General features: G+C 41.6%; 1 protein-coding gene across 9 annotated transcripts in view; it reads right to left on the bottom strand.

Annotated features, from left to right (window-relative positions):
• Window positions 1-1,795, bottom strand: part of MARCH6 (membrane associated ring-CH-type finger 6) — a 55,780-nt gene extending 53,985 nt beyond the window's left edge. For 2 of the 9 annotated variants that reach the window (XM_026065723.1, XM_026065656.1), the window contains exon 1: window positions 1,692-1,795. In XM_026065723.1, coding sequence (XP_025921508.1) covers window positions 1,692-1,710 — 19 coding nt within the window. In that variant the 5' untranslated portion in view covers window positions 1,711-1,795. Of the gene's footprint in view, window positions 1-180; window positions 382-1,014; window positions 1,170-1,691 lie in introns of those variants that run through there. The other 7 variants (XM_026065665.1, XM_026065632.1, XM_026065648.1 and 4 more) reach the window with 6 other exon arrangements.
• Between the last annotated feature and the right edge of the window lie 14,577 nt (window positions 1,796-16,372).

A 16,372-nucleotide genomic window follows, 5' to 3' on the forward strand; every position in this document is an offset into this window, starting at 1 on the left:
ATTAATGGAGACAATGCTCTGAGATATCATTAACAACCTCCTCCTTTCTCAACATGGTCTCTCTTCAGGAGACTAAGTCCTATAAAAGCATATATAATCAACAGCTACCACTTTTAACATCCTGCAACAAATATCCAGTTTTGCTTTTCAGACTAAATCCACTGAAATGGAGTTACTAACTATGGGAGTGGTGAGATCTCAACTGGTGATTTCTGAGACTCCACTTCATAGTTTGCTATAATCCAACTTTTCTGGGTGACTAAATGTCAAATCAAAGTCTCAATAGTCACTTTGCTAATGTGATCAGTATGTGCAACTGTTGGTCTACAGAAGCATGACAATTAGAGTTGCAGCAGGTAGTTCTAAAACTCATTAGATTTTAAAACCACTAATGTTTTGCTAAACCCAATGGAAACTTCAACAAAGATGTCTTATTTCATCCATTGCTTTGTATTTTCCTGCTTTTTTTCTTTTTAATCTTCTCAAGCTAGAAAAAAAAAGTGCCATTAGATAAAGTTACATTTGCAATGATGCATCAGTAACAAAAGCCAAGACACCCAAAATTTTCCTTCTAATCCTCTTGCTATTGCAATACACATTTGTACTTATTGCTTGAGATGACAAAGCTCAAATATTGCAAGAAATGTTAAAACAGTAAACGTTTTATTTATTTTTGTGCTATAATATTAACTGAAATCCATGATTATAGAGTTCTGCATTATCAGCTTGCACTATAGGGCTCAACATTATCTGAATTGAACTGGATAGAAGTAAATGCTGAAGAAACACATCCACATTTGATTTCAACTCAAGAAATGTCCTTAAAAATGGAAACTACACATTAGAAATACATCACTATGATCTCTATAACAAGTTTTTTTTTTTAACATGAGATAAATTAACACACATTAATCAGTTGCAGAAAAAAAGAGTCAGAGAAGTTAGTCAGCTATCGCATTGTTTTACAGTATCAACTTTTCAAACAAATTTTCCAGAGTATGTAACAAAGCTAACCTCGCAAAAAAGCAGCAGAGGCTAGAAATACTATTATTACTGAGCAAAGCAGAAGTTTGAAAACTCCCGAAGTTACAGGAGGGTATGACAGCGTCTGTCGACCAAGAGAGACGCGGACTAGGCAAGAATTGTGCACAACTCTAGGGCGCCCTTTGCCAACGGCCTCTTACGCCACCCCGGTAGGCTCGCTGGAAGCACCCCGGCTCTTGCTCTCCAGCCCCTGGCGGCTCCCCACTACCCTGCGGGGCTCCAGCAGGCGCCGGAGTGACAAGGGGCAGAGCAAGAATACCGGTAACGGCCAAAACCGCGCTGGCCGCCCCCACAGCGGCCCCCCGCCGGGGTGTTCCCACAGCACAGCACAGCACCGCCCGGCCCTGCCCTCCCCTTTCCCCCCTCCCCTCCCCGCAGCTCGCGGCGCCCAACGGCCGCGGTTATGTAAGCCGCGCCCGCGCGCCCGCCCCGCTCCCCGCGGCCGCGCACGCGCCGCGCCGGGCCTCCCCCGCAGACACGCACGCACACCCCGGCGCCGGAGCGAGCCGGGCACCTGCAGCCCCAGGTTGCGAGAAACCCCCCGCCCGCCGGCGGCGGCAGGTGCTGGGCGCAGCGGCCCCTCCCGCCCTAGGGGAGCCCTGCAGCGCGGCGCGGGGAAGCAGAGGGCAAGGAAGCAAGCACCGTACCTTCCTCGGCGGTCTCCATCTTGTCTGGCTGACGCAGCGCCGAGCGAGCTGGTGGTGTGACCGCGCGGGGGCGGGGGCGGAGCCGCGGCGGCTGGCGGTGCAAGCACCATAGAGACCGCACCACCAAGCGGGGCGGGCGAGAGCGCCGCTCTCGCTTCGGGCGCTCCCTGGCGGCGTGGCGGAGCCGCGGCCGCGGCTGGCGCTGCAGCGGGGCGGGCGGCCGCGGTGGCATGGCGGCGTCACAGGCCGCGGGGCGTCGTGGGCGGCGGGCGGCACAACGGCGCGGTGTGTGACACACGCACCCCGCCCCCGCCAGGCAGTAGCGCCGGTTCCCGCCGGCACTTCGCACGCAAGGGTGAGGCTCTGCTCAGCCTCCCATAGGGCCTACTGTCGCTCCCCTGCCAGGCCTGGCCTCGGCTGACTGAAGGGAGTTGTCCTCCGGGGCAGGAGTGCAAGTCACAGGCGCCAAAAACGTAGCAGAAAGTGTGGTCACAATGAAGACTTACTTACTTTCTTACTCTGTGAATATACACTTTTTTGTTCTGGGCAGCAGCTTTCACTGGGAAGTCTGAAAGACAAAATACAGTTAAAAACTCTTCTAAATTCTACCAAAAACCGAAGACATTGTATTGCTACTTCAAGTTGACCAAACTTTTGGGGCAGTCAACGTTTCTGCCATTGTTTCAAGGCTCAGAAATGGGKAGGCCACATTTTTTCTAGCATTCCTTGAAAAACCACATGCGCTCTGGAAGCACTCCTGTTTCTCAGGACAAAGTCATCACCTGTCCTCTTTTTCAAATCCTACCGCTCCTTACTGACCCACAATTTCTGCTAGAATGAATAAACTCTGTATCAAACACAGGAATCTGTTTATCTTAATCATTTTATGTTTTCAGTTCTGCCTGGTATAAATAGCTGAAATAGAGTAAGTTAAAACTTTGTACACTGCTGGGTGCACAGAAAGTTATCAGATACTCTTTGATGCGTTGATAAGAATCTCATTAAGAAAACATAAATTCATTGTACTAAAAGTAAATTGAAATTCTATATTGATGAAATGCATGTTTGTATTATTTTACAGTTTTCTACTGTGGCAGCTATTTTAACCCCTTTAGTTGATCAAAGAGTATTAGCAACTTTAAGCTCCCTTTACTATATTATCCTTTGTATCCAACCAATCATTAAATCCTTTCCATTAAGCATGACGTTTTTGTCCAGCCATAATGTCAGCAGTAAAGTGGATAGTAGTTCAAGTTTGCACTCAAAGCACGTAGGTATTATCTGCCCAAAATACTTATAAATAAGTAATAAATAAAAATCTTTTTCTCAGCTTTCACTTCATTACTACCTTCAAGATTTCACTTTTCAAGCACCAGAGCTGCTGATGGGATATAAGATACTGACCTGTGTAAGCAAAAAATTTTAAGGAAAATGGGAAGGCTTGGTGCGGCTCTCCAGTAGCTGTATAATTACAGTAGTCAAGTGCTGCAGTAAAAATCACGTGGGCTGCATTATCATGTTCAGCTCTTCTGTGTCATCCCTTGCAAGGTGTAAAAAACTCCCACTTATAACTGTTTAAAAAATCAGAGTTTATTTTAAAAGCTAGCTCATTTTCATCTTGACAAATTATCCTAGCATATTAAAAGAGGAAGTGCCAGTAGTACTGCAGATCTGAGCAATGCCAGTATACTAAATTTGTCTGAACAGGGAACAATCAATGAAAACAACAGATGAAAAAGCAAGAAATGGAGCAGTTCAGTTTTTAAGTACACTTGTAATTCCCACTCTCTGTTTCCCAAACATGTAACCATTGCTGTGATAGTGTTACAATTAATAGAAATTAAATGTCTAATAAAAAGTCTCTAAATTATCATTGAAATTCAGAAGACTGTGGCACTATTAATTCTCCAGTTTCAATCTTTCATTGTAGGCATTTTTAAATCAGATGAAAACTTTTGAAATGAATAGCTCTTTACTGCCAGTGAATAATTTCATTTTGAAATCTGTCTCTTGACCTACTTAAATTACCTAAAAAGTGTGGCATTTATATCAGCTACTCAGCATTTAGAGAGAATTAATCCCAAAATTTTGTTCTTACACAACATTTCAGTATGAACTACACAATGGCTTACTGGTAAACATGCTTTGAACCAGCAATTATCATTTAAACAGAAAAGAGAAAGAACTGAGTATTTAATTTTGAGTATATCTCTCCATTTCAGCCTTCTTTGTGTTTTTGATAAAAACATATCCTTGTTTATATGGTAATATGTTAGGTGTTTTTCACCTGAAAAATACTCACGGATTGAGTAATTTTTAATTTCTGTTACAGGGGAGGATGTTAGGACAGTGTTGTTTGCTTCTGACTGTCAGTCAAGGCCAAGAATTAGTGACAATGGGCACTGAACAAACATACTGAAGAAACATTTCTGCTCCAAACAAGTTATAATCTGAATAACAGAGGAAATGGGGAAATTTTACAGGTGGAAACCTGAGACAATGACAGATAAAGAACAACCATGTAACCCCAAATCATACAAGGTTATGCTGAAACCAGAGACAAATTTCAAATGGGTGGCAGGACTGGGAAAAAGATAGGGTTCTTTTGAACATGGTTCTATTTTGGTAAAACATGTAGGCTTTGTAACATTTAAATGCTTGGAAAATATATTATCTTTTTGCAAATGTTTTCTTAAGAAAATACAAAATAAATATTGAAAAATTGAAACCATCCAGAATTTGTAATATGACATTTCCTTTTTTTTTTAGTTTTAAAATGACATGAACAGGATTTCCTTTCTTCCATTTTTTATTTTTAAAATTTGGACATTTAAACAGAATTTTAAAATTTGACATTTAAAAAGTCATACAGCAAAACTATTTTTTTTATCTATTTTTGTTTATTCTCTTAATCAATTTTTTAAAAATTTKGAAATCACCTCCACCAATTCTGGTTTAAATCATAGCTACACTCACTGAAGGCTCTCATTTGGAGTTGGCAACATCTTACCTTGCAATGCTGTCCTAGTTCTTTTCCTTAGCTGTGCACCTAACTGTCACCACAAAAATGGCTCAGTTGGTTATGAATAGCAAGTTACAGCAATATGGAAAACATAATGGATTATATTAAGGAAAATCAAAATGAACACCAGTTTATCTTAATAAATCAGGCAGTATTTGGGGTGAATGTGTATCTGGTTCCTAAGCAACTGATTCTCCACTGCTAGAGAAATTTAGAAGGAGTCTCTATGGCAGGAGAGGAACTGTTAAGTCAAAGTAGAGCAAGCATTTTGGTGTATAATACAAAGTATGGCATACAAAAAATCAGCATGCGGCAATCAGAAAGTATGAAGTTCTGTGAACTACAAAAACACATGATGAACGCGATTGCTGCCATGGATCTTCCAGACTGCACACAGTCTTTTAAATGAGGCAGTTTCAGAGGACTGGGTGTTTTGCTACATTATGTCATAAAGATTCACCTAACCAACAGCAGGCATTGTGCCAGAGGATTCTTGACATGGACACAGAGAGAAGCAGTCTCAAATATACTGCATACGCAATCATGTTTACTGCTAGCAACCATGAGACACTGGAGTTCAGGATCCTGCCAGGAGGCAGCAGGGCAAAAAGCAGAATTACAACCCTGAACTTCAGGAGAGCAGACTTTGGCCTGTTCAAGGACCTGCTTGGAAGAATCCCTTGGGATATGGCCCCTGGAGGGAAGAGGCATCCAAGACAGCTGGCTGATATTCAAGGATTACCTCCTCCAAGCTCAAGAACAGTCCATCTCAACAAGCAGGAAAACCTGCAAAGGCAGCAGGAGGCCTGCATGGATGAACAAGGAGCTTCTGGCTAAACTCAAACAAAAAAAGAAATTGTATAAGAGGTGGAAGCAGGGACAGGTGACCTAGGAGAAATATAGAGACACTGTCCAAACATGTAGGGATGGGGTTAGGAGAGTTAAAGCCCACCTGGAACTGGCAAGGGATGTGAAGGGCAGGAAGAAAGGCTGCTTTTTTTTCTGCATATTTATCATTGTTTTCCTTGATAATAGGGTGCACGGGGTGAAATGAGAGTTACAAGAGTCAAGTGACTGCTGGTAAGTCCTTCTGCGGACATGCTGGTTGTAGTTTCTTTAAAAATATGTCATGATATCATTACAGATGGCAGCAGTTAGGAATTATCCTCAGTATTTAGCAGGAGCAATCTTATTTGACTACAAAGCTTTTTATTGAGCTTCTTGAGCAGGTTTTATTGGAGGTTATACCTATCAACCAAATTAAATTGAACTTCTCGGGGCAGAGTTCAGTTCTACCTCATTTCTAACTGTGAGTGTTGCCAAAAAGAAAATGTGTCCATTATGGAGAATGTGTCCATTTTACCCACATAGTCACTATAGATACTTTTTGTGAAGGCACCTATAATGCTGCCCGTGTTTCTCCTGCACTAACTCAGAGGGAAATATGGAAGAACTTAGATTTCTAATGACTTGTCATTACTTTTTCTCAAACRTTTACAGCAACAGGAAACAGGATTAGAATTATCTTGGCCAGGGAAAAGCTAGCAATAGTCTAAAGGTCAGAGTTATTAAAGGTTGGTTCAGTGTCAATGACCTCTGTTTTATGAGCTTGTCTGGTTTCTGTAGTAACTTTCACTCCACTGTAGCTTGCACACCGAGAATGTGGTCGTAAATCCTAGCTTTTGTTTGTTTCCATATGGCAAGAGAATCGCACTGAAATTTGGGTCTAAATATTTGTGGTGATGTTTCACGGTGTAATGTAAAACAATTTTTTTTAATCTTACTTATTGAGATCAGAATATCTTTCCTCTTTTGAAAACTGACAGCTGCAATAATGTTAGCAACCACCTTCATGACAGCTTCAGAAAATCTGGTTTGTTAATTTGGGATTTGTAGAGAGTTGAGAAGATGAAGTTTCTTTGTGTTCTGGAGGCTGCTTGTGATTAGCTACCTGGGACCCTGAAAGATGAGAAATTCAGAGGAGGCACAATGCACTGTGCAACTGAAATGTGCTTTAAGGGGTGGGTGAGTATAGTGGTTTCCTTTTCTTAATTTGTTTAATAGTTCTGGAGAGAAGGAGATAGAGAATATGAAGGTAGGTGGAAAGAATTCCAGTTAGCAAGTAATAGTTGCAACTTGCAAGTAACAAATTTATTCTGCTCACAGTGTTATATTGCTTCATTCCTGGCAGGATAGTTGGTGGTCTATATACCAGCAGGTATCGTCTTGTTCAGTTTTGATTTAATGTGTCTTCAGTATTGAATAGATTAATTATACATGTCCAAGCAGTCAAAGGAAAGCCTTGATAAATCTTCATCCAGCTCAAGTCAAATGTATCTGCAAAGGCAGTAATATCAATGGGCTCCTCCCCTTTTCTCCACTTGGTAACCATTTTCCATATCTTATGTACAGTTACTTTAAACTTTTCCCATCCACTCTTAAGCACAGCTCATCCCAGCAGTGTCAGATGAGAATTTTACTCTCTCTTGTTATTGGGAAGACTTAGGGCTATGCTAATACTCTCTTTTCACCTCTGATACCTTTATCAAATTGTCACCACCTAGCTTGAAATTTTCCTTAGTGAATACCTAACTCAGACTGAAAATCCTTGGATAACAATTGCCAAATGTTTAAACTGTTTTTGAAAATGAGGCTGAGGAAAAAAGACATTTTGCCTTTGTAAAATAACTCTGCCTTTTTCCTGTGGAATGCTTTTGTGCTCCCAAGCCTTGCACTGGGACTTGCAGTGGGCAGAGAGAAGGTGTTTGTGCCTCTTCACAAGRCTTTGACCAGCCATGGGAAAAGAAGCAGCCTAATTGGTCACACTGGGCATCTTTGTAAAACAGCAGCTGGCACCAGTATGCTAGAACAGCAGTATCCTGTCAGGTCCTGGCATGCTTCAAGCCTCAGACCCTAGCCTAGGATCCCACTCCTCATTGCAGCTGCAAACAACAGAAGTTGTTAATTTCAGAGAAAACTATGAATAAAACTTCTTCATTTTCTGGAAGCATGGAGGCATTAGCTATTGTGGATGATGCAAAGTCCAGGCATCCAAAATGAAAGTAGAGAGATTGTCTCTCTGTTCTCATACTGAAACACTGTTCCTTCTCAGACAAAGCTTCCAGATGGAAATGGCAAAGGGATAAAGGGTTCCACAGGAAAGTTTCTATATCTGTTCAATCTGTTTTTTACTACCTGTCTATAACATGAAATCTGTACTCAAGCCTATGTGATTTTCCGAACTTAGGTATCTATGAACTCTTTGCTGTTCTGTGCAGCCCTCCTCTTTCAGTTTCTATCCCATGTCTTGTTTACTGTGAAGTGTTGCCTTTACTGTAGGTTTGGAGAACACAGTGAAGAAGTCACTTAATGTTTTGGACTTCTAAAGAAGTGAACAAAATGCTGGTCTGGGTGAATGGATTTTTAGCCGGGTGACTGGCTGATGGAAAATCAAGCACGTTTACTACCCAAACCCCACATTTTCCTGGCTCTTCTGGATCCACATTTCTTTGTGGATCAATTAAACATTTTGTTCTACATATTTTTGAATGTTGTGGTGATGTCAGTTGGGCCTCTGCCAGGACCTCAGCCTGTGGTCAAGGTGCTAAAGAAGGAGTCATCTCACCATGACCCTGATACACAGATGAATGTCAGTGCGTGTTATCTCTTTCTCATGGACTTGTCCTCAGAGGATCTGAAGAGGATCTGAACAGCCCAGCTTAATGTCCCTGTTCAGCTCCCGTGAACAAGCCTATTTGGAATCTATCCTTTTCAAAGGAGAGCATCTGGAAACATCCCTTGTTTAGAAGAGTTCCTAATTTAGAAGTAAGAGTCTTCTCAGAGCCTGTATTTTCTGATTTATCATCAGCTGAGCTCTGAGCACACAAATTGGTGTCTGAAACATGTACCAAATTTTAAAGTCAGGACTCTTAGATTCATGGTGGCAAGTCAGGTTTTCCTTCTCTTCCATTTTTCCCTAGATCCTCAGATTTGGTTCCCTTTCTCCTCATCTCTCACTGATCATCCTACAGAAAGGAAAGCAGGGGTCTCCACATGATCCATAACCTCTTGAGAGAATGCATTGTCTCTGTGTTTGTCTTATAATTCTGGCTCTCCAAACCACTTCCTGACCCTGCTTATATGGCAGAGTAGGGAAGAATGTATACAATTAAGGGCAGGGAGTTCTCTGGGTGGTCTGAACCTCACAGTCACTTCAAGGAAAATGGAGGCTCATGGACAGCTGTCTCCTCCTCCCTCAAACTCACTCCTGCTGGGAGTAAGCTGAAGCTGGGCACATAGAATTTCTCCTTCTATACTGGGGTCCTACTGTGTAGGAACATGGAAAGGACAGCCAGGAGCTGTACAGGTTCAAAGCATGGTGAAAGGATTATGGTGAACAGCACAGCCAAGAAAAATGTGGAGAGTGGGGAGGTATGTGTACAGGCAACTGGGAGAAGAGAGGCTAGGAGAGAGACCGGAACAAGTCAAGAACTGGTAACGGGGAGGTTCTTGATGACTGGAAGAAGGCAGATGTCAAACCCATCTTCACTGTCAAGAAGGAGAATCCAGGGAACTACAGGCCAATCAGTCTAATCTCAGTCCCCAGGAAGATTATGGAACAAATTTGCCTGGAAGTCAATTCCAAGTACATGAAGGACGGAAAGGTATTTAGGCCACCATGGATTTACTAAGAGCAAATCAAGTTTGACCAATCTGATTGCCTTCTATGATAACTGGATAATTGGATTTGAGGATGAGAAGAGAGCAGTGGATGTGTTTACCTTGACATTAGGAAGGGCTTCAACATGGTCTCCCATAATATCTGTGTAGCCATCTGTGTAGGACAGATGTATCAGAAGGGTGGACTACAGGGTGGTTGGAAAAAAGGCTGGACTGCTGAGCTGTAGGAACTGTGATAGCGGTACAGAGTCCAGCTGGCAGCCAGTTACTAGTGGTATCCCTCAGAGATTGATTCAGAGGCCAATACTGTTCAATGTCTTAATTAATAACTTTGACAATAAGAGGGAATACACCCTCAGAAAGTTTGTGAGTAATATTGAATTTGATGGAAAGGCGATATGCTGGAGGGTTCGGCTGCTATTCAGAGGAAAGAAGACATGCTGGAGAAATCAGCTGACAGGAATCTCATGAAGTTCAACAAAAGCAAATGCAAAGGCCTCTATCTGGGATGGACTAGCCTACATCATTTCACACATGCTGACTGAGGAACTGCCTATGGGCTTAGCACCCTGGTCCATTCCCTTACCCACTTTTATTGTGGTGTCACTGTCCCTCCTGCCACAGCCTGAGCCATCCTCTGAATGGCTGCAGCCCAATACAAAGGCAGTGCAACAAAACTGGCTGTGAAGACAGAGGATGTTTTGGGCGACCCTTCTCTTCTTGTTGGCCTAGACTGTGTGCAGTTAAAATGCTTTGCAGCAACTGAAACTTGGGGAGCAGGGCGTGGGCAGATCGAGGGAGGTGAAGGTGCTTCATGTGTGCCACAAGAGGGCACTTCTGTTCCAGCCCCAGGAGGTGGTAAGAGACTTTGGAGAGAGTCTGACTGAGAATGAAAAGGGAGCATTTCTGGGACCAGGCAGGAGCATGGTGCTACCTCCCCTTTACTCAGCCCTGGTGAGGCCACACCTGGAGGGCTGGGTCCAGTTCTGGGCTCCCCAGTACAAGAGAAACATGGAGCTACTGGAGTGAGTCCAGCAAATGGCCACCAAGGTGACTAAGGGACTGGAGCATCTCTCATATGAGGAAGGCTGAGAGAGCTGGGCCTGTTTAGCCTGGAGAAGAGAAGGCTGAGGGGGGATCTTATCAATGTGTATAAATATCTGAAGGGAGAGTGTAAAGAAGACAGAGCCAGACTTTTCAGTGGTGCCCAGTGACAGGACAAGTGGCAACAGGTGCAAACTGAAACACAGGAAGCGCAAAATACTACCTGGTAAAATATCCTCATGGCTGTATCAAGCACTCCAAAGTCAGGAAGAAGGAGAAAGACTTTAGTTCCCTGTGGAGATCTCGGCAGGGGGCACTTGCACATAGGGGTGCGTGAGGGCTCCAACAGTGACACACTAAATGTTCTCATTCAAGGATCCTGTTGTTAATTTAGGCATAAAGGATCAGATCTAATCTGGCAGCACATCGGCACAGTCCTACTTAGCAGCATGCATCTGTGAATTGATGTGTTCTCACTAACAGCATTTATCCTGCAATTACAGGAGGAATACAAGTAGGTCAAGAGAGAGGGGATCCAGAGCTATCTAGTTTGTCCCTTTGGAAAACCCATATTTATAAAATGCAGAGCAACAAACAATTTATTAAAATATAATTACACCTTAGCAAGTCTTTCATCTGCATTTACATCATTCACACTTTCTTTAGCTACCATATTCTAGATGCTATATTAATCTGTCTGTCTACTCCTTAAAGGTATGTACTAGTGTTCTGCACTTTAGTGTCACATATAATCACAGACACTCAGTAAGATTCTTGGCCTATTCTTTTTCAATAATTTAGTATGATTATATTTTAATCAAAGTTGGAAGTTGAAAGATGCAAATCTTCATCCACCTGTATGTCTATCCTAAAACCAATGTATAGACACAATTTTCATGTTGTAATTAGTGATGATTTTGTCCATGGACAAATCAAAATCCCTCATGGAGTTCAGGGAGTAAAATGAGTTGGGCCTTGACTAAAGTGGACTGCATTGTAGACTGGGACCTGTGCTGGCTTGGCTCTTCTGAGCTTGGCTTGAGCTTGTCTTCTTCAGCAACTCAGTCATGTCCTTTTTTAAATCTGGAGACAACAAGCTGGACTGTCTCATTCAGAAAAAAAAAAAAAAAGTTTCTTTTCCCCTTTGTAAAAGGGGAATGAAGAGGCACTTAGTACAAGAGATAGGAGGGTTATGATTGTGACAGTGAGATTATAATTGTTGGCTTTCAGCTGTTGTTGGGAGATATGTGGAAAGAAGAGTTCTTCAAAGATGTCTTGTCTAAAGAATATAAAGAATTTCTAACAGTCTTTGAAGTCTGCAGACTCTCTGGGAGGTGCCCAGGAGTAAGCAACATGACAGTCAGTACTTCGACTGCCTAAAAGATGAACATAACATACTAAATATCATTGTGAACTGTACCCAGGTGAAATGTGCAGAATCTAGCTTGCATTTAGGGAAAATAGGTGTTTTCCAGCCTTCACAAAACCTTTTTATCCCATCAAAGTAAAAAAGTTACAACAGACCTTGTTACAAAAGTATCATTTGTGGTAATGAATAGCCTTAATTGCAAATGCAAAGGCAGGAAGTTGTTTAATTTCTGACTTTTCATTTGCATCATTCACAAGTTGACTGAGGAATGTGCAGTCTCATTGCTGTTTTTCTGACTCATGCCATGCTTACTGTTTGCTCTCAGCTCACATGAATATGTAGTTGTCCTGAGGAATTCATTTAGCCCTCAGAGTTTTAAGTTTGCAAATATTGGCATTTATGTCTTTTCTTAGAGAAAAGAACTTACCATGATTGTTGTATGATATGTAGAAATGGCTGTGCTTGGCTAAACCATAGGTTTTAATTCTGAGGAAATGATTCCTCTAATTTTTTTTAATAATAAATATGTATCACCAGAAAAATCAACCTAATCAAAATTCAGTTTTGATGGCACTTTTGAAGAAATTTCAGGAGAAGAGATCAGCAGCAGGCACTGATTTCTGCTTAAAACCAGAGAGGGAGCGTTGGAATAGCTGATAGTATACTGGTATCTGATTAGAATGAGAGGAACCAGACTTCTGATTCACATTTGAACAAAAATGTAAGTGGCTATACAGATGCAAGCTCTCCCAGAGCAGCGAGAGTAATAAGTAGCCAAGAGAGTAACACCTTCCTCCCAGCCCCAGGTGGGGCAGTCCCTTCATGAATGTGAGTAGTGGAACAGGAGCTTAAACATGGATCTCTGATGTGGTATGTTTATGTTCAATCTGCAAGACCATACTGGGGCATGTGTCTTGGGTAGAAAGGCCTGGATTCTTTTGTCAGGACCAGCCTATCCAAGCCTTCTCCCACATGGTTATTCCTGTCTCCATTATATCCAAGATTTATTTTTAGTGTGGACATTTGGGAAAACTGTATCCCATGAATGTCAGTCTGTCACACTCTCATGAGAGTACATGATGTTAGAGACAAATTGTAAATTCCTTTTGGAAGAAGATGGCTAATTTCCCTTTTTTCCTTCCTCCTCTTTATCCAGTTAACTAGGTTGAAGATCATCCATGCCCTGGAGAAGTTGCTCACTGTTTGTGCCTGGGCTTATGGGAATGTTTGCACAAGCAGGAAAGGAAACCTGCTGAGGGCTTACTTGGGAGAAGCAAGCAGTGATTTCATTTGAAGAAATGGATCTCAGCTCCCCAAACAAACCTAGATGCAAGCAGAGTGCTCTGGGGAAGCTGGCATGTTGTGATGCATACTGTTGGTCTCTTTGAAGAAAGGCAGGTGACTGGAGATTTAATTTCAGCTTGGTGGTGAAGGGTTTCAGGTTTTGTTTTGTTTTTCCTTCTGAACCAGGAGAACAGGCTATAATGAACAGACAAGCTTGGCTTGAGGACTCAGCTGCAATAACAGTAAGGTTCTGGAAGGGGTCTGCCTTATCGTAGCTGCTCTGTCAAGCACAGACAAGCCACCATCTGTATACTTTCCTGTGGGAAAAAGGGAAAGTCAAAGGACCTGAGAGAGGAACCTTGCAAATGATTCAGTAAGGTGGCCCTAAGCTTTTTGCCTCACAGCCCATATCTTGTTAGTTTTCTGAGGCCTCTCCATGGGTCYGTCAGGCACCTGAGGTCCATTTGTTTCAGAACAGAAAGAAGCAGCATGCAGGAAATTCTCAAGATTGGAGGTTATAACATCAGCCCTCTAAGATCAAATCTGATAAAGCCTTGACGTTTCCTGCTTAAGCTCATGCTTTTCTTCATGCTGAAACCTCTGGTTTGAAACTTGTTAGTTCACAAACAGGTTGTGGAACAGTGAGTTTGGGAGTTTACCCTTCTTTGGCACAGCTGCTTTCCAGTACAAATAAGCTTTAGAGAAGGTTTAACTGTCCACGTTGGCAGTGGGAAATAACTTCTTCCACACAGTGATGTTTGACAGCACATGCAGTAGATATACTCTGTGAACTAGACAGGGTGGACAGTGACTGCAGTCTCCCTGGACTCTGTGGTTCAAATGTTCCCTTCCATATGTGATATACCTTGCCTATATGTGTGTGGGGGGTGGGGGATCAGAAAAAACACAGTGGGCTGGCCCCTGCATGGCCTGGGTCCTTTCTCCTGAGATTTTCTGTTATGTTACTTTAGTTTATSCTAAGGGGTTCTGAGAAATTGTTTTTGCTGAACTGGTACAGACTGTAGAGTAAGTACCCTCACTCTCACCACAGGCTCAACAATTTGTAGGAGTACATTGAGATGTAATTTTTTTAGGCTAGGCTAAAGTTCATAATTTCACTTTAGAGAAAGGGTAAGAACATGTGCTCTCTGCAAGTGTGTTTAAAAAAGTATCTTGATTGTTCTGAATTGATTTTACATATGGTAATGTAATTAGAAACTCTCCTATTCACTTTCTTTAAACTTGCTGCTTTGATGTTGGACTTGGGCATCTATATTGCTTTGTGGGATACAGTCCAAGCCTGCCTGGATTCAGTCCAAGATTACCAATATGTAGACATGTTTGCAAAACAGGACTTTTCAAGATGAGCAAACATAGGAAGAAGGAATTTTTTCCTGTAAAKCTTTTTTAAAACTTTGGACTTTGAAACCCTAATTTAATATAGGCATCTTTGTCAGAATTGTTCAATTGTCAGTAATAGTAGCCAAAAGTTCCCCTTTTTCCACTTATGAAGAAAAAGCCTGAATGTTCATCTAGAAGATGTATAGCCTACGGAGGATCATATATAAGTGGAAATTTTGGGAACCTCTTGGCTTTAAGAAGGATCTCTTGGAAAATCTATCTCAGTCAAATCAAACTGTTCAAGTGCATACTGGGCGTTTACAGAAGGAGAAGCCAGTTTTCTACTCATGAATGTTGGCTCTTCTGAAAAGTGGGGTAAAGTCTACTGGCACAAAGTGCAGCTTTTTGTCCAAGGCAATTTATTTATACTGAAGACTAAAATCATGTTTATATCTCAGAGTAAACAGGCCCTCAATTACAAGCAAACAGAGTGACCTCCCTTTCAGCTGATTAATCCCAGTAGGTTCCTGAAATATAAAATGGGCATTAGATGCATATTGTTTAAGGAGACAACACATACCAAAAAAAAAAAAAAAGAATAGAAAAAAGAAAAGAGGGCTTGTGCCCTGGAACAAAACAGACCAAGCATATATACTTTTAAAACAAAACTTTATGGGGCAGAGATTCTTTCAATGACTAAATACGTGGAATAAATTCATCCTTGAAGGTAATAGTTTGAAAGTCAGATAACTGAAAGAAACTTTTTTCTAATTTCTTGTAGTTTTAGAGAAAGACAAAATGTTTGTTAAGAAATAAATTAGATGTTTCTTWTGTCATGCAAAAAAATAGACGTTTAGGTTTATAGATGAGGAACTAAGCCCTTAATCTATGTAATTATCCATATCTATGTAATCTCAATTCTACTGACTTGCTCCTAACTCTATTTGTGTTCAGTGCAACAATGATGCTGCCTCTGATCTTGGGTGCCTATTAATGTCATAGAGCTATTTCTCCAAAACTGTACCATTTTCCCCAGATTTTGCTGTTAATATTCATTAATACTTGGAACCATGTGCCTTGTACTGAAATTCCAGTAGAAGCCTTTTTAAATAAAGTGATGAGCCACTTAATAATTTAGAAAAACACCTGGACAGTGTAGGTAATTTTAATACGCCTCTTTGCATGTCACCCACACAATTTAAAAAGTTTTCCTTTTATTGCTTTAGTGTAATTAAAGTTACACTCCACCCTTTTTCTATAAAGTTCACAAAACACACCCTCTTCGATTCCCACAAGGTCTTTCAGCAAAAATAGGAAATTTGAGACTAAACATTCATTATTTATTTTAGGTAACAATTAATCCAAACCAAGCATGAGAAACCCAAAAGCTGTTAGGTTACCTTACTTTACATGCCAACAAGCAAATCAGGAACATAAATATTTAAAACATTCTTTGCACATCATCCTTCTGTCCCTGTGATCAGAGCCATAATTTCTATTTTAGGGAGAAAAGAAGTTGTATGATCTGAGGGCTGACTCTTGTCTACCCAAAAGGAAAGTGGGACACTCAAATGGACACTCAAAGGGACAACATTGAAACAAGTTGAAACTGGAGGCTTCAAATAACATACACAGATGGAATTAAAAGGACAGAAAGATGGGAGAGCAGAGATGGCATGGGAAGCCAGGAAAGAGGGTGAATGCAAGAAGGAGATGGCTGAAGGTGAGAGGTGATGACAGATTCAGTCTTAGAACCAAATAAAAGCACAGGGAAGTGGAAGTCTGGAGAAAGATGTAAAGATTAATAATAAAGAACAAGAAATCTCCAGGGCCCAGGTCCTGGTGCTATATGAGGAATTGTAGCTGCTCTGTTTGGTGCAGAGAATGAGCAGTGCCCATCAGCTCCTCACCAGATGAAGCAGATAAGATCATTCCCACAGA

Source organism: Apteryx rowi, unplaced genomic scaffold (genome assembly GCF_003343035.1).
Source record: "Apteryx rowi isolate R43461 unplaced genomic scaffold, aptRow1 scaffold_1027, whole genome shotgun sequence".
Taxonomy (NCBI): Eukaryota; Metazoa; Chordata; class Aves; order Apterygiformes; family Apterygidae; genus Apteryx; species Apteryx rowi.